Below are 23,986 nucleotides of genomic sequence, written 5' to 3'. Positions count from 1 at the left end.
TAAGTAGGTCCGGTAACGGTATAGATTGAAGCACAATCTTGAGTTTAGGGCCCGATAGTCTACAACTGCTCGAAAACCACCAGAAGGCTTGGGTACCAAGAAAACTGGGGAAGCATAAGGTGAAGTAGAAGGTCTCATTACACCATCCCTCTCCATTTGTTCGATATTCTTTCTCAGTTCGAGCATTCGAGGTGGGGAAAATCGGTAAACGGGAGATCGAACAGGCTGGGGGTCCGATAACGTAATATCGTACTCCAGATCATCAGTGAAGCCTAATTTGGTAGTGATAACTACCGAGAACTCCTTACACAGTGCGCGGACTTGATTGGCTTCACGCTCCCCTAAATGGCTAAAGTCAAGACGATCAATGTCGCTAGGATCATCAGACTGAGGATAACCCACACAGGAAGCAATAGGGACTTTCAAGGTAAAGTTAATTAAGTCACTATTAGTGTACCGGGAGGTACACCTCTACGCCACACATTTAAATCTTGCGCCAATTAAAACTCCTCTACAGGAGAAACACTGAACTTGAAATTAGACCTATTTAAAAGTTTCCTCTGAAGATGTCACTACCGTAATTTTGTGATTATGAAGTTGCCAGTACTGTGTGAATTTCAACTGGTTTTGTTTTCCGTTCATCAAGAAATCTGGACATTCTCTCAGAGAGGTCACTACAAAAACTATGATCATGCACCCTGGTGCGAAGTGAAGGAACAATTTTGAAGAAATTTTGTATTCATAAATTTTTCCTTTACTAAATTTCATTCATTCATTTTTGGCTTGGCAATATTTATCCTTTCTTTCCGCCTGTTTTGAATTTAACCCCCTTGGAGAAAAGAGCCGATCTGGTCGGCCGCTCCCCATCAGCTGGAAGAGGCCAGAGCTCCGCCTCCACTCTACTACTGTAAAGTGCCAGGCCGTTTTAGTGGAAATACATGTATTTTAAAATTCGCGTATATCTACCGGTGTTTAGCAAATACCGGTATGAAATTTTCTACATATCGACTACGTAGGATAAGAAACTGGTTTGGAGAGATATGAAGAATCAAGGACGATTTATAGTTGATTTATAGTTGTCGAAAACGTTTATTTTTAGGAAGAGAAAAATATATTCGCAATTTCTCTCTTAATATCTACTTTGAAAAAAAATAATTTACGATACAAATAAATAAACGAATTATGTATAATGTATTTCTAAATACAATTCTATAGAATAACTAATTCGAACGAGAAAAATAAAAACGCAGAAAATAAAAATTCTAACATATGTCATCAGTAAAAACAAGACAGTTTTACTCACCGATAAAATTCGCGTGTATGTTTCGATGTTTGGCAAATACTGTCAACAAATTTTCTACGTGCGGACAACACAGTATTAAAATAATTCTGAATTATTAAGTGAGTAGAAAATAGTAGTTGATATTATAGTTTTTGTTTTCAGAAAAAATAGTTTCTTTTTCGGTTGTAGATTATATGAAAAAAATAATTTTAATATACAACAGAATTTACAAAATTAAGAAATATATGGCACTAAATCCGTGATTTGCTTTGACCTACTAAGCGACCGCTGCTCAGTTCGGTACCTGCAGTTTACGAGGTGAATCATGGTCAGTGAGACAGATCCTCTCAGTAATTATTCTTGGTTTTCCAGACCGGGGTCGTCCTCTCACCCTCAGATATCTCCTCAATTGCAATCACTTCGGGTCACTTAGATTGAGTGAACCTCGAACCAACCCTCAGGACCAGGCGAAAATTCTTGACCTGGGCGGGAATCGAACCCATGACCTCCGGGTGAGAGGCAGGCACGCTGCACTTGGCCCACGGAGACCGGCATTTAGGGAATGGTAGAGGACTATAGTACTATAAGGTTTAGCAAAGAGTAAGTGAAAAGTAAATTGAAGTATGATATGGGCGGAGAATCAGACGGTAGGGCATGTTTAGGTCTAAGAATTTCCTTGAAGGAGACAGGAGGTTGAGGAATGTTGTCGGGTTTATTGGGACAAATTTCCAAAAAATGTTCTCCAGAGACATCATCATCGTATTCGTTATCACTAGTTTCATCTGCCACCGTATTCAGAGTAGCTTTAGTGCTGTTAGACACAATAAAACGTCTCTTCTTTAGCTGTGGTGATTCCGCGGACGTGTCCGGTATAATTTCGTCGCTATTCTCTGAACTAAATTCGCTATCGCTATCCGATAAATCATCCGCGTTAACTTCGCACAGTTCCAAATACTGCATTAATTAATTGTCATCAATACCTGCTGAAAAATATCGCGTAAACAACATGCCACTTTCCTGCCACAAATCCACACACTGCAAGGAGCAATCTGTTACTGACCGGTTAGCGGTATTTGTAAACACAGGAAATGACTCTTTTGAAAGGTATAACACCCTCTTAGAACTGCCAAAGCATGGCCATGCACACAATAACGTGTAGCCCCTTTACTACAGGTTGTAACAAAAGTATGCACGTCACTATTGGTTGCCACAAAATTATGTATATCACAGAATTTTAAGCCGGCCGATGTAATCGGCTCTGGCAACGTCCGACTGGATTGTTAAAGGCCGACCAGATCGGCTCTGGCAATTTAAAGGGCGGATGCTCGCACTACCGCCTGGCACCAAGAGAGTTAACCAATCAAGAATTTCTGTAATAGTTTTCCAACTAATCACGTATTTCTTCTTCGATTTTGGGTATAAAATTTGTATCCTCCAATAAAATTCTGGGGGGGTCTTGATTATTCATGAAATGTCTCAAACTTTCCCCGAGGGTTTATAAACTGCGAATTTTCACGGCTTATGGCAAATTGACCAACATCTAACAAAGTGTGTGAATGTGAAGCAGGAGGCGGGAGGTGCCTTTTTCGTCAGGCAGCAGGTTTTCAGCAAGGTAATGGCCGATTAACATCTTTATTTCTTGCTAGCTCAGCAGTTTAACCCGCGGGAAAGGTCCGAAACTTTTACCATGTAACCTACTTTTCTAACAATGTAATTTTCTGCCGGCTTATGTAAAAGCTTCATAAAATCCGTAACCGTAATTCGTGCATAGAGAGTGATACACCCTCTCGAGTTCCCCTTCATTCTGGTTTGAGGTGACTACGGTTAGGTAACTGATTTTCTTCTCTTCCTTAATGTTTTAAATTTCTTTCTTACACGAGTCACCTCCATTAGTTTGGGAATAGCCCCTGTTTCATCGGTCTAGTGCCTTTTAGGTTTTAAGAATGCCTGTTTGGGAGTGCAACATCAAGCCTCCATTCTATTTGGTGTTTCGGGCCATTTACTTAACCATTATTCGTGTTCAATGAAGGCCCAGTAGGTTAGGTTCGAGATATCCCTGTTTCAATTGTAAGTTTGGCCATGGAATGCCAAAAGGTATAAGATACTGTTGGAATTGCTTTGAGTAGGCTTGTGAAGTGAGAGCACGTTAGCTCTTTTTCAAGTGTTGTAATAGAGCCTCTGGGAGTTCTGAAATAGTGATTGTTGAAGCTAGTGCTCCTTGTATTGTGGATTATCTGCCCTTGCATTAAAACTTGTGCTTTGGTAAAATTGAGCTAAGAGTTCCAAATTGTAAAACTAGCGACGTGTAGCCCAAGAGTGTAAAAATCACTAAAATTGGGATCTCTCTTGTCTTGTTTCTGGTTTGTCATTGTACCTGATATATTATTGTGTTCACTTAGTGAAAGATTGTTAAGTTTGAAATTCTAAAAAGGAAAAGAAAATATAACCTTGATTAAAGTTTTAGATTCCATTCTTCACTTAGTAGTTAGACCCGTTAACCCCGGCAACTTCTTTCACCTCTGCATTCTCGGGTAACCCCGTATTTATTAGATAAGGAGAAAATTTGAAAAAATAAATTTCGACTTTGTAAATCAAAAATAAGTCCAGCACTAGACAGAAAATTGGCACCTAGAATCATATTACAGGAAATGTTAGATGTTACCTAGAACTCGGTATTCCAAGTGAAATTACCTATTCTTAACTTGACTTTCACCGAACCCAAGATTTCCAAAAATTGAGAATTAGGAGTGACACTTTTAACGTTAGTATGAATTAATTATGCACACCACACTTCCGGTACCAAGAAAGGAGTTTACAGGTTCATTATTGATTTCAGAGTGAGTAGAAGTACCTTGGAAGGGGACGCGAGTTCAAATCTTTTTACACTGCTATGAAGAGATTTTTTCAGAAGATTCTCGAGAGTAGGATGCCTTCATTCCACTTCGTTGGCCTGTAGTCATTGACTACCCTTTCTACCTAATAAGGGCAAATTTTCTTAACGTGTTGTCTAGAATCACAGGAATAATACTCACTAGAAGCTCGTGTGAACGCTACTACAACAAATTTGAAGAAATGCTAGACATTACGAACACAGTAGAAACTCATTAAGGTGGAGATACGAGGCGAGCTTCATTCTTATCAACCTTTTACGTTTGGACTGAATAACAATGATGACATTCGCTTTATCATTTATCAGCAAGATATGTACAACCTACCACACGAAGGCTACCACTATATTGAAGGACGTCTGGATAATTCAGATGCAAATGGACCAAGCACATCTCAACTAAACAACCATGGTATAGCTTTTCTCTTTTCTGAAGCGCGATATGAAGTAAATAATGCGGACATAGATAGATCGAAGAAAGTTGGTATTACAAGTGCAATTAAACCCTACACCTCTTTAGTGTTGAAGAAAATAACATTTTACGGATGGCAGAATTGTGTCCAAAAGCTACTAACAACTGGATAATTAATGAGGACAGAACGTTTACAGCTATGTTACGATTGGCTTCGCTGAATACTTGAGACGTGTTATAATCAACGCAAAACTAGATCTATTCTGATCCGTGATCCGTGATCGAAGTGGTTACAATTTTTTAATTAGCAGACACATCAAGCTTGTAGAAGTGATATACCATTACCTATACGTTTTTGAAGTTCGAAGCTGCATGAATAACCAGTGTTACCACCTACAAACAAGAATTGCTGGGCTGTTAATACGTCACGTTTTACTGAAAAGCCTTTTTTATGTTATTGCTCGCTTTTAAACCTATCGTAAATTCAACCATAAAATAGATAGCTCACAGTTCGATCACTGCAAATTAAGAAATATTAGAACATATCCCAACGAAAACATAGACCTTAATTTTGAGAAAAATAAATTTGGGGTTCTCTACGACATATTTGTGAATTCCAATCATCGTATTTTCTGAAAGAAGATCGTCCGCTATTTTCGCCTGAAGAATTTAAAAATAAAGGACCGATAGTAGTTACAGACTGCTCTTATCATGAAGTCCGGCTCCATGACTAAATGGCTAGCGTGCTGGCCATTGGCCACAGGGGTCCCGGGTTCGATTCCCGGCAGGGTCGGGAATTTTAACCTTGATTGGTTAATTTCGCTGGCACGAGGGCTGGGCGTATGTGTCGTGTTCATCATCACTTCATCCTCATCATGACGCGCAGGTAGCCTACGGGCGTCAAATCAAAATACCTGCACATAGCGAGCCAAACATATCCTTGGACACTCCCGGCACTAAAAGCCATACACCATTTCATTTCATTATGAAGAATCCATAAAAGAATCCCCTGTCGCTATTCGTTTAGAATTTGAAACATCTAAAAACATACCTGCTAACACAACAGCCTATTGTCTTATTAATCATATGAGTGATGTCACTTGCCATCCGCTAACGAGTATTTTTATAAGGTTATAAATAAGGACGGCCCTTTATCATAAACATTAGTGTGTGCTTCTACATCGTATACTCTGGAACATAAGGAGGTAAAATGCTACACGGTTACATACAATCGTCCTGATAACGAACAAACTGTCAATGTGCATTCTTTTCGCATACCAGCGTAACTAATACGCAACATCTTATTTATCTCACACAAGTAGGTGATATATGTTACGGAGCTTTCCGTGGTAGGTAGAGGTGAAAGAAGGTGCGGGTGTGAACGGGTCTCAAGCTACGAAAGTAAAATTAATTTAAAATTTAACAAGGTTATATTTTCTTTTCAAAATAAGGAAATAACAACCATGGCAGGTACAAAGTAGCAAGTCAAAAGGGTAGTTACAATATTTACAGGATTTGGGCTTCGCGCCCTGACTTCACAATGCTTGGGCAATCAGCTCAGTTTTACCCCAAACACAAGTTTCAACAGAGGGGCAGAAACCCCCATTCATGCCTAGGAGCCCTTGCTCCAAATTACACTGAAAAGCCTCCACGAGGCATACAACACTCAATTTTCAAAAGAGCCACACGCTCTCAACTTTAAGCCTCTCAAAGGCCACACCAAACTCCACCTTCGAGTTGTCCTCACTGGACATAGACACAGGGGTAAAATACCCAACCTACTGAGGTCTATTAAATGAAAAGAAAGTTGATTACATGACCTCCAAAATAACAATTTGAAAGGAGGCGATCGGCACTCCTAATACACTTTGTTTTTAAAACCTAATTTGGCTCTTAGGCCACTGATGCAAGGGCTAATCCCATACTACGGAGATGACTTTAGAAAAGAAACAAATTTACATAACGTTAAGGAAGAATAGGTTGAGAAAAAAGTTCACCTCAAAACAATATGAGTGGGAGATCGAGAGTTTTAAGCACTCTCTATCCCAATACGTATTTTAAAAGGTAAAATAGATACCAGATTCTTTACATTTTTAAGGAAGGTTACATAACGGAAAAACTTCGGACCCGCCCCGAGAGTTAAACTGCTGAGCTAGCAAAGAAAGAAGTTATTAATTGGCCATTACCTTGTTGTTGACCGCTGCCGAAGAAAGAGGCGCTTCCCGCCCCCTGCTATGTACTTTACACACTGAAAGATGGAACAGAAGTGGCGCAGAGACCCTAAAATCAGCAGTTTATATACTCTCGCGGAAGGTTCTAGGCGTTAGGGGAATGAGAACACCCACCCACAATCACTTTACTGGAGAATAAAGAGAAACCCCTACACAAGATGAAGAAGAAACACATTATTGGTGGAAAATTAAGTTAAGAAATTCGGGATTGGTTGATTACAAAACAAGGAGAAAGAGAGGGGTATACAGCCAACTTAAACCATAACAGAAGGAAATTTAACAAGAAACAAACTTTTGAAATAAAAATTTCTCCAAAGAACAGTTCTTTTTCTTCGCACTAGGGTGCACTATTGTAGTTCTTCAGTAGTGTCCTCTAGAAGAGAAAGTTCACACTTCTTACTTCAAGCAAAACAAAAACACATCAAAAATGACACAGTTCTAAAACTCCGAAATTTACAGGTAGTGACATCTTCTGAGAAAGTAGAAAATTAATACCGTCAATAAAGTTCAGGTTTCCTCCAGCAGAGGAGTTTCAACTGGCGCACCTTTTGAATTAGCGGCGTGGAGGTGTACCGCCCGGTACAATATACATAGAACCTTATATCAGATGCCAAAACATCTGATTCAATGTTTACCACCAGGATTTTATCTAGGTACGCTGCTCCTTTCGTAACTGCTTATCGGGACATCCTACTTCTCCACAGTAAGATGTCAATCAATGAAGCACACCCTGCCTACTAAATTACATGCATCGAGGTAAAAATGTTTCGGGTGATTTGGATGGACCTAATGCGAAGATAAAACTGTGCACAGTGTACGGATGAACTTTTCCCCTTCATTACAGTACCTGATAATAAATCAGAAAGGAACAAATCACGTGAATAACCAGAAGGTAAGAACTGCATTGAATTCTTTGTAAAGCATAACATACATAGTATAATATATTTAAAAACATAAATGCATAAACAATAAATGTTTTGTTTAATTTGAATGTTGCAGCGTGCTACATTTTCGCGGTAAGCTGATAAGTAGTACAGCAACTTTGACGGCAGCATGACCAAGATTGTTGTATAACCGGTAGCAGTTCGTTTAATTTTGTAAATAAATCCGCAATAAATATTTCATTAAATTCAAAATGTTCTATTTATTTCATTCCTTTTGCGTTCTGAAACCTATCGAAAATATTTACACTCATATTTTCTACACAACCTTGAGTTTACTAGAGTGTTACCTTGATAACAATCTAGTCTCAACAAGCATAACCACGTCGACAGATTACGTGATGAATTGTAGTCAGCATAACAGATCCCCTCTTCCGTTATTCTTTGAAACCTAGACCGAGATCGACATTAGATACCCCTTCAAATGTATTGATTATTAAAAACAAAATTATGATTTCGTCTGTTCGTAAACCGTAAAAGTAGATGAACATTACTGTTCATCACATTAGCTAAATGGCCTTCGGTTTAGAAAATCTCCGTTTGAGTCCTGTATGGAGGGAATGTATTCGAACGTTCTTCTGGTTCGGGGACTGTCCGCTCTTAATTGACGACGAGAGTGAGGTTATGCTTACTCTTTTATTCAATATCTACCTCTGACACGTGCTTATGTTGTAAACCAATAGCACTTGGTCTTGTTGGTAAATAAATAGCACGTGGAGCGCGGTTACACATCCGTCCAAGATGACGTCTGTGACTTTAGGATTGTTCTCTTATTCAAATTCCGAGCCTCACACCTGACTAACAAGAGCACATTGTCGTGTTCCTCATGAGGAGGAGGAGGGAAGGATATCTGACCGGGAAACTGGGCCCAAGGTGGCGACTGTGTAGTTAGGTCCCTACAAAATGGCATCTGTAAGGAAGAATGTCGTATGTCCGTAAAATGGTCCAAATATGCCCACTTCGTTGTTAGGTCCTTCCAGGATGGTGACGGGTAGTGCATCTAACCGTAAAACGGTGCCCTGTGTAGTTAGGTCCCTCAAAAATCGCGAGGAGATGGACATCTAACCGAAAACCTGGGCCCTGTGTGGTTAGGCCCCATCCGTGAGGTTAGACATGCTCTCTTATGCGAATCCACATTGCCTTACTACTCAACATGGCGTCGGGGCGGGCACTAGCTGTAAAAGTGCTGTTATCCCCTCCAGGATGGCGACTGTTGGCGTCGAGAAGGGAATCTGCCCGTAAAAGTGAGTTTAGGCCCTCCAAGGTGGCGACTGTGAGATTAGGCTTGCTCTCTTATGCAAAATCCGCGACTGGAAAGGCAAGTGGCCGTAAAAGTGAGGTAACGCCCCTTGAAGATGGCGTCTGTGACGTTAGGCTTGCTCTCTTATGTAAATTGCCATACTACTCTGCTATGGGTCAATGACCTCATACCCCTGTATCCGCACTTCTAGAGTACAATGACCTCGTGAGAAAATGCTGAAGCAGCACTCATTGTTTTAGAAGATTCATTGCCCTTCTACTACGACACGAGTTTACTTGCTACTACAAAGTAAAACGCAAATTACCAGACCAATATACACTTGAAATTCCTTGTATATACTCTGTCATTGTTATCTACACAGTGACGTGAGTGAGGAAGAGGCAGCCCACAATCCAAGAAGCAGACAATGAACCAAAATACACTGACTGACAGAGCAAATGCAACACCAAGAAGGAGTGGTCAGAACTTTATGCCAATTGCAGGGTAGACTGACGTCACTGAGGTATGCTCATGATGTGAAATGCGCCGCTGTGCTGCGCACGTAGCGAACGATAAATGGGACACGGCGTTGGCGAATGGCCCACTTCTTACCGTGATTTCTCAGCCGACAGTCATTGTAGAACGTGTTGTCGTGTGCCACAGGACACGTGTATAGCTAAGAATGCCAGGCCGCCGTCAACGGAGGCATTTCCAGCAGACAGGCGACTTTACGAGGGGTATGGTGATCGGGCTGAGAAGGGCAGGTTGGTCGCTTCGTCAAATCGCAGCCGATACCCATAGGGATGTGTCCACGGTGCAGCGCCTGTGGCGAAGATGGTTGGCGTAGGGACATGTGGCACGTGCGAGGGGTCCAGGCGCAGCCCGAGTGACGTCAGCACGCGAGGTTCGGCGCATCGGCCGCCAAGCGGTGGCAGCCCCGCACGCCACGTCAACCGCCATTCTTCAGCATGTGCAAGACACCCTGGCTGTTCCAATATCGACCCGAACAATTTCCCGTCGATTGGTTGAAGGAGACCTGCACTCCCGGCGTCCGCTCAGAAGACTACCATTGACTCCACAGCATAGACGTGCACGCCTGGCATGGTGCCGGGCTAGAGCGACTTGGATGAGGGAATGGCGGAACGTCGTGTTCTCCGATGAGTCACGCTTCTGTTCTGTCAGTGATAGTCACCGCAGACGAGTGTGGCGTCGGCGTGGAGAAAGGTCAAATCCGGCAGTAACTGTGGAGCGCCCTACCGCTAGACAACGCGGCATCATGGTTTAGGGCGCTATTGCGTATGATTCCACGTCACCTCTAGTGCGTATTCAAGGCACGTTAAATGCCCACCGCTACGTGCAGCATGTGCTGCGGCCGGTGGCACTCCCGTACCTTCAGGGGCTGCCCAATGCTCTGTTTCAACAGGATAATGCCCGCCCACACACTGCTCGCATCTCCTAACAGGCTCTACGAGGTGTACAGATGCTTCCGTGGCCAGCGTACTCTCCGGATCTCTCACCAATCGAACACGTGTGGGATCTCATTGGACGCCGTTTGCAAACTCTGCCCCAGCCTCGTACGGACGACCAACTGTGGCAAATGGTTGACAGAGAATGGAGAACCATCCCTCAGGACACCATCCGCACTCTTATTGACTCTGTACCTCGACGTGTTTCTGCGTGCATCGCCGCTCGCGGTGGTCCTACATCCTACTGAGTCGATGCCGTGCGCATTGTGTAACCTGCATATCGGTTTGAAATAAACATCAATTATTCATCCGTGCCGTCTCTGTTTTTCCCCCAACTTTCATCCCTTTCGAACCACTCCTTCTTGGTGTTGCATTGTCACTGTCAGTCAGTGTATATGATTGGCCCATTGAGACACGAGAGAGAGATCCAAAGGCGGCACTCTAATATTGGGCATTGTTTTCACTGTTATTTTACGCCAGTGCATCCTAGGGAAGAAGGAAAAGGAGATGAAAGTATGACAGCGCCAGCATTCTTGCAGGCTTGGTAAATATCCTTCCATGCACTGGCATCTGGACTGTGGGACTTATCCTGTACCAGCAAGACGTCGGATCCCCGAACAAACGAAGAGTCCGGGAATATGGACAGGACTTGCCGTCGCATGTTCCCCGTACAATATGTAGGCACTTTCAATTTTTTTTTGCTATTGGCTTTACGTCGCACCGACACAGATAGGTCTTATGGCGACGATGGGACAGGAAAGGGCTAGGACTGGGAAGGAAGCAGCCGTGGCCTTAATTAAGGTACAGCCCCAGTATTTGCCTGGTGTGAAAATGGGAAACCACGGAAAACCATCTTCAGGGCTGCCGACAGTGGGGTTCGAACCCACTGTCTCCCGAATACTGGATACTGGCCGCACTTAAGCGACTGCAGGTATCGAGCTCGGTCTTTCAATTTTTACTACTACACATACCGGATTACACTGCTATGATAACTTATCACCATATCTGGCCTGGTAATGTGTAAAGCACGGGGACTCCCCTTGCTTGCACGACCTAGTGTGTCTTCTGGTGTGGGTTAGAAAAATATTGTTAATTTCATTGATCTGTCTCTTGGCTTTGACAATATGTAAGTGACAGAGCGATGCTGCCAGTCCCTTGCTCATAGGGTCGGTTGCTGCGGGCATTTAAGTGGGCTTGGAAAACTGATACGTAATAGCAACTACTGGCTCAGTAAGGAGGGCAACGGGAAACTACCTCATCCCTCATTTCCCTTGTACGCCTCACCAGTGAAGCCAGGGCCACCAAATGGCTGATGGCAGAGCTGTTGAGGTCCAAACCAGCCTCCAGTCTGACCTTTCCCAATCCTCCCCGCTGTCCCCTTCTGTCAATCAGTGACCACTAATCTGCATTTAGGGCAGCCGCCCAGGTGGCAGATTCCCTATCGGTTGTTTTCCTAGCCTTTTTTAAATGATTGCAAAGAATTTGTAAATTTATTGAAGATATCCCTTGGTGACTTATTTGAATCCCTAACTCCACTTCCTCTAAACGGATATTTGCCCAAATTTGTCCTCTTGAATTCCAACTTTATCTTCATATTGTGAGATTTCCTACTGATAAACACACCACTCAAACTCATTCGTCTACTGATGTCCTCCCACGCCATCTCTCCACTGACAGCTCGGAACATACCACTTAGTCGAGCAGCTCGTCTCCTATCTCCCAAGTCTTCCCAGCCCAAACTTTGCAACAGTTTTGTAACGCTACTCTTTTGTCGGAAATCATACAGAACAAATCGAGCTGCGTTTCTTTGGATTTTTTCCAGTTCTTGAATCAAGTAATCCTGGTGAGGGTCTCATAACCTGGAACGAAACTCTAGTTGGAGACTTGTATGCCTCTCCTTTACATCTTTACTACAACCCCCAAATACCCACATAACCACGTGCAGAGTTCTGTACCCTTTATTTACTATCATATTTATGTGATTACCCCAATGGAGATCTTTCCTTATATTAAGATCTAGGTACTTAATAATGATCCCCAAAGGGAACTTTCACACCATCAACGCAGTAATTAAAACTGAGAGGACTTTTTGTATTTTTGAAACTCACAACCTGACTTTTGACACCGTTTTTCACCATACCATTGCCTACTGTCCATCTCACTGCATTATCGAGGTCATTTTACAGTTTCTCACAACCTTGTAACCTGTTTATTACTCTGTACAGAATAACATCATCTGCTAAAGCCTTATCTCTGATTCCACTTCTTCCCACATATCATTGATATATATAAGAACACGTAAAGTTCCAATAATACTGCCTTGAGGAATTCTCCTCTTAATTATTACAGGGACAGACAAAGCTTCGTCTACTCTAATTCTCTGAGATCTATATTCTGGAAACTTAGCCATTCGTTCAGTCACTCTTTTGTCAAGTCCAATTGCACTCGTCATTGGCAGTAGTCTCCCATGATCTACCCAAATCAAATGCCTTAGGTAGGTCAATCGCGATACAGTCCGTTTGACCTCCTGAGTACAGAATTCTGTTATTTGAATGAACTGCATATCGAAGCGATTTAGACTACGTTGATCGAAAAGATTAGGAGCGGGTTACGGGGACCCTCGAATAAGAAATGTTACAAGCTCTTTCCTGCCGCTGAGGCTGGAGTGTGTTGTACTCTCTGGGCTTTCCAGGAGAGACCGGTGACAACTGCTTGTCTCTGTTGAATTCCCATGAGAAACCGGAAATATTTTGCGCAATCGGGAGATAAGTAAAGGTGAGAGAACTCTCTCCCTCAAGGAACCTAGGTCGCTAACTATATGGATCCTGTGTGAGGTTAGGTTAGCCCTCGTGATGGTATGGTTAGGTAAAGATGTCGTGATAATATTCCAACCTTACCTAGGAGCTACCCAACATTTAGAGCTCCTTTATGGGCAGCCTGTGAGGTAAGGTTTGCCCACTTAGGTGAGTTCATGACATTACTGTGATGTCCTAACCTCACCTAGGGTTCAAAATCACCCAGGTCATTCACCTTGCCTACACAAAAATCTTACTTAGCAGAAATGCAAATTTCTCCTGGAAAAGCGCAGGAAAATGCTTATTCAGCACCAATTTCCCTAGGACATACTTTGACTGCACTACAGAGAGTGTATTTTATGTTATTTTATTCCAGAAAATGCAGATGAGATATTTTCATCATGCCATCTCGAGAGAGTAGAGATATGGTTCATGAAGTTGTTCCTGGGCATGCCACACTCTGCAAGCAGGTAGTAATAATAATGGCGAATGGCCTCCGGACAGGCCTGGTGCAGTTCATTTTCTCGTAGACGGCCTATCAGGCGACCTGCATGTCATTCGAGATGAGGGCCCTACCTAGGATGATTTATAATGCTAAATACGCGACACACTTGCACGAGTACAAGACATGATAAGTAAATACATAAAGATGAAATTAAACACCGGGCACCAACTTACCTTTAGATAACAAAAGGTTCCCGTGGATACTAGAATTAAACTGGTACAACGAATTGAAAGAAAGACCAACCGGATATGGAGTATAAAAGAATTTAATTTTAAAATATAGAAGAGTGTTTAACAACAGGGAGAAAAATAATGTAATTAAATTAGACTCAATGAGCTGCAATGTAACGAAGGAAATTAATTAATTAATTAAAACTTAGATAACTAGGAAATTAAAAGAAGAAAACCACGGTAAACTCACAAATTCAACGACGGGCGTCAATTAAATAAACTAAAAGAAAACAATCTGGTTTTTTAAGTAAGCCTACGGCAGGAGTTCAGTTACCTATCTGCAATCTCAATGAATTTCCACCAAAATTTGGAATTACTTTTAAAGTTTCAGAAAACACTTGACGAAATTCAATTTTATTGCCATGAGCTTTCACAAGCGTCAAGATTTAAATGGTCTCAGTTATGAACCCGAAATAGCCCCGGAAAACCCCAGCAGAATATCGGACGAAAATAAACAGAGATTCCCCGAAAGGGTAATTAAACATCAAACAAGAAACCGAAGTCATTCTCCAAAGGAAATGTCCACCCTCAACATTAAGTCCAACCATCATTAACAATCATTGAAAATTAGTAAACGTCGCCATGGTATCGGTGCAGGCGAAAATTACGAGGCACCAATCCCAAGGATCCCACAAGAACAAAGAGATCAAGGATAAAGAATTATCAGAAATAAGGAAAATAGAGAGAAGGCATGACACCCAAAATATGTAGAATGAACAAGGGACAGAAAACTAGAAATAGACGCTTGTCGGAACTCTTTCAGGCATTACACAAATGAATTATACATTTCTTTAGGGCGAAACAAAACCACCCCGTAACTCCCGAGAACATTACCTTTAAATATAACATAACAATAGTCAAAATTTTGGGAGCATGCTTTTAGAAAATTACAAGTGATTAACCCATGTTTCAGTACCGAAATGTTGCTTCCTTTTATTTTTTAAATGATTACATTAATTTCAATCATCCGATGATTTCCAAAGCACCACTTAAAGTTCGGAAAATTTTCGAAGAGGAAGATTATTTGAAGTCACAGACCCATTGATGATGAAGATTAGATGCATGAAAATGTAACTTACAGTTCCAATGTAGCTCCATGTTCTGGAGGCACGTTGTTTACATACTCACAAATTTATTCGCCGTAGTCGTACTTAATCCACTAGTAGGAAGGCCAAACCAATTCTAAATATAAGTAAAGTTCTTGAGGATGAATAACATCCTCGCACATCAACGGTTTCATCCGAAATCCATGGTTACACACATTGCTAGCGTAGAGCCACAAAGAAGTTGGCTTCCGATCGCCATGATAGCTTCCAACAGACAACGGGTCAGTTCATTACGTAACAATCCTCACTAGCCCTGATTGGCACGGCTAGAGCCTGGCTCGCTTGCGCAGAAGGCAGACACTAGTTTAGCGCAGAATACGCGAAACACAAACAGACAGTTCTTGAAATAAAATGGAACAGATAGTATTAGGCAAGTCAAAATAATAAGTTAGGAGTATGGCCTCCAGTAATTTAGAAGTACTCGTAGAAAGCAAGTTTGAAAGATGAGCATAAAGTGACTCAATTTCTACAGCGATAGCCACTCCAAAACATAAATGGGAAAGGCTAAAAACGTTACCTCGGTAACACACTCTCAGCCCCAGAGGCATTGAATTGACCAATTAAGGTTGAAATCCCCGACCAGGCCTGGGATCGACCCCGGGACCATCTGAATCGAAGGCCAGTACGCTGGCCATTCAGCCAACGAGTCAGAATTCAAGCATGTATGAATATTTCATAAAAATCTTGGAACGAATACGCTGGCAAGGCGTCTAAAATTTGCGAACGCAGTTTTAGCGACTAAATGCTAGAAGATTGAAGTGGACTCATGTTCCAAACAGTTGAACAAGGCTGAAATGCACATTCGACCTCCCAAAATGTAAGATGTTTCCACATGAAAATTCTCGGTTCGTGCATGTCCTTGGGACCAGAAATTAGCTGGAATGGTTACTCTACATTTTTCACCACCCTTCCACTGCAACTAGGAAAGCTCTTGTCAAGGATGAACGTGATAATTTTGTAAATTATTATGTGAATAGTCTGTAAAAAATATGAAGTTTTATATCTGTATGTTTGTCTACTTATGTACTATATATATGTATATTTGTACATATTACTTTTTAATAGGCTATTCTATCACATCATCTGTAATTGGGACATCGTGTGTGCGAATTACTCAAAGTAGCAAATATTTTACCTTTGCTGCCTGCTATTGGAACTGGGGGACTATATTCTTGGTTTGTTTTTATGGACATCCACTTTTTGGAATATGGCCGTGTCAAAGAAATACACAGCAGTTTCTCTCCTCAGAACACTGAGCAATGTCCTCCTTCTCCATCTTTGCGAAACGCAAGGAATTTCTACTGTCTTTTGAGCTTCTACTACAGATTCCTCTGACACGGCAAGATCCAAAAATATTACGATGTCCATTAATATGAACAGTATCTTCACAGTACGCACCGATGTATGTGTGGTAATTCCCATATTCCATATTTGGAGGTGCAAGGAAGCCAGGCGCTAGGAACAACTCACCATCAACCTGTTCATGAAACAAAATAAATATGATAAAACGTGTATGCAGCAGACACAAAGTAAATAAATAAATAAACTACCACTGATCTGTTGCCAATGTGGAAAATTCCCTGTCTTTTTTTCTGAGGCTTTTCCAAAATGATTTCAAGGAATTGGGCAGCTAAATATATATTCAAATATGCGTTCATTTTTACAACCGTAGTGTGAGCCACACCATGCACACAGAGAATCGTATTCACCGTGCGTAATGTAACATCAATAGCTAAAAACTAAGGTCCGGATTGCGACTGGAAAAGCCCAGAAGCTACAAACCTTGAGCTGGAGATGATCCTCTCGGCAGAAAAATATCAAGAGACTAATTTTAAAAACAAAGTACAAAAGAATTCAACAAATAACAAGGAAAGATTTATTGAATTAATAACATTTTCAAAATAGAGAATGTAATTGAATTTGAAAATAAGGAAGAATAATCAACATGAAAATTATACATCCGTAATTCCCCTTTTACAGAGATATAGCAACAGCGTGGCAACAGTATTGCAATCAGTTGAACCGCTTATAAGCGTGTGATTACGTTCAGATTATCTCAACACAAACACGACGCAATCCACACAGTTCAATAAAAGGTGGTCTAATTTTCCAGCAGTTATTAATTTCACCTACTCAACTTATCTCCACTCCCGTAATTCACAACTCTCTTCTTTTTTATCTCTTTTTTTTACAAAAATACGTCACCCCAAGAAAACGTATATTCCTACGCATCAAAGAGCAGACTAAAGGAAATAATTATTCGTAAAACCCCGTGAGTAGATTTAAAAGGAGCACGCACACGAACTACAAAAAATAATGGAAGGGGCCATAAGCATGCGAAGTCCATACATGAAAGAAAGATAAAACGATACAAGAATCAAAGATAGGTGCAAAGGCCGAAAGGAAAATGCATCAAAAATCAGGTGGAGAAATAAAATTAAAACTAAGAACAAAATAAAATTAAAATAAAGATATTCCTTCTTGATACCCCACCGCCCATTTACACTCACGTCTGTACACACATACACTCAGGCAACCAAAGAATAAGAGCGAAGAGCGGTCCTAGGTGTCCATCAAGGATTCAAATTCTTCAATAACACGACACAAGAATCGGTCGAAGGCAGTTCCCAATTATTAGGTCACGTGCATTCTACCAGTAAAATAGCCGTAATTTTAAAGTTAGCACGAAGTAGTTGTCAGGACAATACTGGGAGATTTCTAGCTGGGGCTTGGTACAGGAGGCAGGGTCCTATATACAAGGAAATTTTAATTAGATTGAATAATATTTTTTATTCAGAAAATGCGTTTTAAAGTGCACATCACCTTACTGTTGATAGTCGCTGTCTTCAACATAGCCTTTTGATGACCCGTGCTCCCAGTTCACCAGGCACGTTCTGGAAGTTGAGATAAGGCCGGAACACAAGGTTGGTTTGACATGGGTTTGAGTCTCGAACGATCTCCGACGATGTTGCGGGGTCACAGAACTTATACGATTGTCCACAATTACACAGTCCCCCGACACTTTGGTTTAACAGCACTGTTTCATTTAATGTGGTTGTGATATGATGTCGAATTCACTCTTAATATTGTAGTCCGAATTTATAAGTTCACTGAAGATGGAGTTGTGGGTAGCATCGTGATTGGAAAAAAAAATAAAGCACAGTTCATGAATGGAAATAATGAAACTGAAAATTGTTCACGCACTTGGCAGAGTTCGTGGTGATTTTCCACTAAATAAAGTAGTACTTAACATCGAAAGAAATGTATGACTGCTCTAGAATTTATCAAAGACACTGCTGTCAGCCACACACAAATAATTTACACACTGTTCACAAGAAATAATACACAATTTTGTTTGAACTGGATAAAGAACATAGTTTCAGTTCGGAGTAAAATTTTGGTGTCGTAGTACACGATTGTGGTAATCACTTGCATTAACATTCATGTGAAAGTTCGAACACTTTCGTAAACACCATAAATGAGATTATGCTGACAGATTCAACAACTTATCACAGTTAATAGTATAATGTGGTAGTGTCACACTGAAATTAATATGTGTTCAGAGATTAAATTCTGTTGATTGAGATTTAAAAAATAAATATCACAGTTCTTAGTATATCGCAGTAGTGTCGCATTTAATTAATATTGATTCTGAGACTAAGACTTACACAGGTAACGTGGTAATAAACTCATTTCTACAAGAAGAACGTGAGTTATATCGAGAAGTTTCTACATGCCCACAGAATATAAGTTCAACTCAACTGTTGTCACCTAAGTCCAATATATGACTTGTCAATAATCAGAGTTCAAACACGTGCACAGATGATACGTCCGACTTGACGGATATAATCCAAGTCCACTACAAAGACTTTGAATAATCTGATCTTCAACACTCGCAAAATTCTATGTTCAACTTCGACTAATATACTCAATGTCCATCATAAAGAATTTGTTACTTTTGTATTTTAACATGCGCACAATTTTTTATTTCAACACGACTATCACAGTTTAAGTACCACATGAAGACTTTGAATATTCGAAGGTAGACTCTGTCAGCACTTCGACGAACACTGCAGCGTGGAGAGTCAGGCTAGTGAGCTCAGCTTATATTCAGTCACTTATTTATTTTATTTATTTATTTATTTATTTATTTATTTATTTATTTATTTATATATTTATTTATATATTTATTTATTTTTATTGTGAACATAACCGGTCATGTGTCCCAATTACAATGTTCACGACAATTGTTACTTAGACGTTAAAAATACAAATTAAAAACAAAAACAATACACAGCTAGAGGAATCTTCCTCTGACACACAAGAAAGAAATTAGGTTAATACAACTAATATTACATTACACTACTAACACATTCTAATTAAAATTAGTATAATATTTAAAACAATTATTTAACAGGATTTCCACTTGGAATGTAATACACTTAAAAACATGGTTTACAACACTTAAAATAGTTTATAACAGTTTTCCTTTTTTTAAATATCTTCATAATCTATTAAATTATGTTTAGAAGTACAGTGTTACATGTCGAAATGAATGTAGTTTCGGTGATACTAAAAATATCAACATAGGGATGAATATTATTGTCGAGTCTCATTGCCCTGTTAATTGGGGAGTTCTCATGCATTTCAGTCTTAGCCTTTGATAGAAAGAATATATCTCTAGGACGACTTCGTTTATATCTTTGAGTCATCAATTACAGAATTAATTATTTTATATAGGAAAGTCAAATCTTTGCAACTTCGTCGGTGGCGCAAGCTATTCACAACATGTTCTTTCAGTATACCTGAATAATTTATGAAGTTGGGTAATACCCTGTGATTTTATAAGTCATGAATATTAAAAACTTGTTTTGAGTATTCTCGATAAGATTGATATTGTTTGTGGTCGTTGGGTTCCAACCAATTGAGCCATACTCAAGTCTGGACCTTACAAATAAGTTAAACAAGGTTAAGAGTGTCTTTGGACGAAATGATAATTATTCGCAATTTTTTTAATATGGTCGTTGAATCGTAAATCTTCACTAAATGTTATTCCTAAATCCATTTTCGCCTTGACGCGAGTTAATACACTGACTGACAGAGCAAATGCAACACCAAGGAGGAGTGGTTCGAAAGGGATGAAAGTTGGGGAAAAACAGAGTTGGCACGGAAGAATAATTGATGTTTATTTCAAACCGATATGCAGGTTACACAATGCGCACGGCATCGACTCAGTAGGATGTAGGACCACCGCGAGGGGCGATGCACGCAGAAACACGTCGAGGTACAGAGTCAATAAGAGTGCGGATGGTGTCCTGAGGGATGGTTCTCCATTCTCTGTCAACCATTTGCCACAGTTGGTCGTCCGTACGAGGCTGGGGCAGAGTTTGCAAACGGCGTCCAATGAGATCCCACACGTGTTCGATTGGTGAGAGATCCGGAGAGTACGCTGGCCACGGAAGCATCTGTACACCTCGTAGAGCCTGTTGGGAGATGCGAGCAGTGTGTGGGCGGGCATTATCCTGCTGAAACAGAGCATTGGGCAGCCCCTGAAGGTACGGGAGTGCCACCGGCCGCAGCACATGCTGCACGTAGCGGTGGGCATTTAACGTGCCTTGAATACGCACTAGAGGTGACGTGGAATCATACGCAATAGCGCCCCAAACCATGATGCCGCGTTGTCTAGCGGTAGAGCGCTCCACAATTACTGCCGGATTTGACCTTTCTCCACGCCGACGCCACACTCGTCTGCGGTGACTATCACTGACAGAACAGAAGCGTGACGCATCGGAGAACACGACGTTCCGCCATTCCCTCATCCAAGTCGCTCTAGCCCGGCACCATGCCAGGCGTGCACATCTATGCTGTGGAGTCAATGGTAGTCTTCTGAGTGGACGCCGGGAGTGCAGGCCTCCTTCAACCAATCGACGGGAAATTGTTCTGGTAGATATTGGAACAGCCAGGGTGTCTTGCACATGCTGAAGAATGGCGGTTGACGTGGCGTGCGGGGCTGCCACCGCGTGGCGGCGGATGCGCCGATCCTCGCGTGCTGACGTCAATCGGGCTGCGCCTGGACCCGTCGCACGTGCCACATGTCCCTGCGCCAACCATCTTCGCCACAGGCGCTGCACCGTGGACACATCCCTATGGGTATCGGCTGCGATTTGACGAAGCGACCAACCTGCCCTTCTCAGCCCGATCACCATACCCCTCGTAATGTTGTCTGTCTGCTGGAAATGCCTCCGTTGACGGCGGCCTGGCATTCTTAGCTATACACGTGTCCTGTGGCACACGACAACACGTTCTACAATGACTGTCGGCTGAGAAATCACGGTACGAATTGGGCCATTCGCCAACGCCGTGTCCCATTTATCGTTCGCTACGTGCGCAGCACAGCGGCGCATTTCACATCATGAGCATACCTCAGTGACGTCAGTCTACCCTGCAATTGGCATAAAGTTCTGACCATTCCTTCTTGGTGTTGCATTTGCTCTGTCAGTCAGTGTATGTCAGTATCCATTGCATACTTATATTTAATCTTCTGTTTCTGCCGAATAAATGTCATGGCTACCCATTTACCTATATTCTGTTTGCTCGTCTACAAGAGAGTCTAAATCGTTTTGAAGTAGTTGACAATCAGATAGATTTGTGTATTTTAATATCATCAGCAAAGATAAGAATTTCAGAAGATGTTATAGTTTCCAGTATGTCATTAACAGTAGTATAATGCAGGGATTCTACCGCCGAATCCGCCTCCGAGCTCCCAGATGCCTCCTCCACCACTGCCACCGCCACGGGGCTCCCAGGGGCCTCCTCCACCACCGTCACCCGAGGGGCCCTCCCAGGGGCCTAGCTAGGCTAGGTGACGTACCCTTTGATATCCCTACACTACATCCATATATGTTTGTTCTTTTTAGGTAGGACCAAAATATTATCGTTCGAGTTACAGCCTTGAACGCACGCATTTTATTCATCTGAGTAACAGTTTGCAGCGCATACATTTTAAGGTATGTTTCGAAATTTTTCTATCGCAACTTTAGTCTAATCACTATTGATAAATAGTTGTTTTCTTCAATCCGCATGCTATAGAAGAGGTTAATCATATAATTTCAAACTCACAGCAATGTCTGACCTCTATAGGTTGAAACTTGGTTTCTTCCGAGCATTGCAATTTTAGTCTATTGATAATAGTTGTTCTCTTCAATCCTCATGCTATAGAAGAGGTTAATCTTATAATTTCAAACTTAAAGCAATGTCTGACATCTATAGGTTGAAACGTGGTTTATTCAGAACATCCTAACATTAAGCTAATCTCTATTGATAAATAGTTAATCTCTTTAATCTGCATGCTGTAGAAGAGGTTAATCTTATAATTTTAAACTCACAGCAATGTCTGATCTCTATAGGTTCAAACTTAGTTTCTTTCGAACATCGCAACTTTAGTCTATTAATAAATAGTCGTGCACTTTAATCTACATGCTATAGAAGAGGTTAATATTATAATTTCAAACATACAACAATGTCTGACCTCTATAGGTTGAAACTTGGTTTCTTCCGAACATCGTAACTTTAGTCTAATCGCTATTTATAAATAGTTGTGCTCTTTAATCCGCATGCTGTAGAAGAGGTTAGTCTTATTATTTCAAACTCACGGCAATGTCCGACCTCTATAAGTTCAAACTAGGTTTCTTCTCAACATCGCAACTTCAAGCTAATCTCTATTGGTAAATAGTTGTTTTCTTCAATCCTTATGCTATAGAAGAGGTTAATCTTATGATTTTAAACTCACAACAATGTCCGACCTCTATAGGTTGAAACTGGGTTTCTTCCGAACATCGCAACTTTAGTCTAATCTCTATTGATAAATAGTTATTCTCTTTAATCCTCATGCTATAGAAGAGGTTAATCTTATAATTTGAAACTCACAACCATGTCTGACCTCTATAGGTTGAAACTGGGTTTCTTCCGAACATATTAACTTTAGTCTAATGATAAATAGTTTGCTCTTTAATCCGAATGCTATAAAAGAGGTTAATCTTATAATTTTAAACTTACAGCAATGTCTGACCTCTATAGGTTGAAACTTGGTTTCTTCCGAACATCGTAATTTTAGTCTATTGATAAATAGTTATTCTCTTCAATCCGCATGCTATAGAGGAGGTTAATCTAATAATTTCAAACTCACAACTATGTCCAACCTCTATAGGTTGAAACTTGGTTTCATCTGAATATCGCAACTGTAGTCTATTCATAAATAGTTATTCTCTTCAATCCTCATGCTATAGGAGAGGTTAATCTTATAATTTCAAATTTACATCAATGTCCGACCTCTATAGGTTGAAACTTGGTTTCTTCCGAACATAGCAATTTTAAGCTAATCTCTATTGATAAATAGTTGTTCTCTTCAATCCTTCATGCTAGTTGATCGTTAGTAATGAATTGTCGTTTGTTCCTTACCACTCGAGGGAAGGATATTGAGTTACTATAGTTTTAACAACAAGAGTGCTTTTACTTTGTTAGGTATAGAACATACATCTATCTCTGTTTGCTTTTTGAAAAGCTCACGATAATGTCTGACTTCTATAGGCTGAACATCGTAACTTTAGTCTAATCTCTGTTGGTTGTTCCCTTTTCAGATGTTTCCCTGCTCGCAGTGTTAAGAAACGTTCAGAAGACGTGACATCCTCACACGTCATGTGAAATCGAAACATCGTGAGGCGTCTGATACGTTTCCCTGCGGGCAGTGCAACGTTAGTTTCGCAAGGCGAGATAACTTTATGCGCCATATAAAATCAAAACACCCTGGCATAACATCTGCTTTATGTGAAGTTTTTGGTGTGTATTTCGCTAATGTAGAGCGATACGAGGCTCACTTAGTAGAAGCACATCAG

The 23,986-nt window shown here is 40.9% G+C and overlaps 1 protein-coding gene across 1 annotated transcript in view; it reads right to left on the bottom strand.

Annotated features, from left to right (window-relative positions):
• LOC136863901 (dynein beta chain, ciliary-like) overlaps window positions 1–23,986 on the bottom strand; it is a 5,220,903-nt gene that overhangs the window by 578,125 nt on the left and 4,618,792 nt on the right. Inside the window, exon 76 of the mRNA XM_068226514.1 lies at window positions 16,494–16,572. Within this exon, the coding sequence (XP_068082615.1) occupies window positions 16,494–16,572 (79 nt within the window). The remainder of the gene's footprint in view (window positions 1–16,493; window positions 16,573–23,986) is intronic.

The sequence above is a fragment of the Anabrus simplex genome, chromosome 2, assembly GCF_040414725.1.
Source record: "Anabrus simplex isolate iqAnaSimp1 chromosome 2, ASM4041472v1, whole genome shotgun sequence".
In the NCBI taxonomy this organism is placed as follows: domain Eukaryota; kingdom Metazoa; phylum Arthropoda; class Insecta; order Orthoptera; family Tettigoniidae; genus Anabrus; species Anabrus simplex.
Note: the sequence above shows the minus strand (reverse complement) of the source record. Positions and strands in the feature narration are given on the sequence as shown.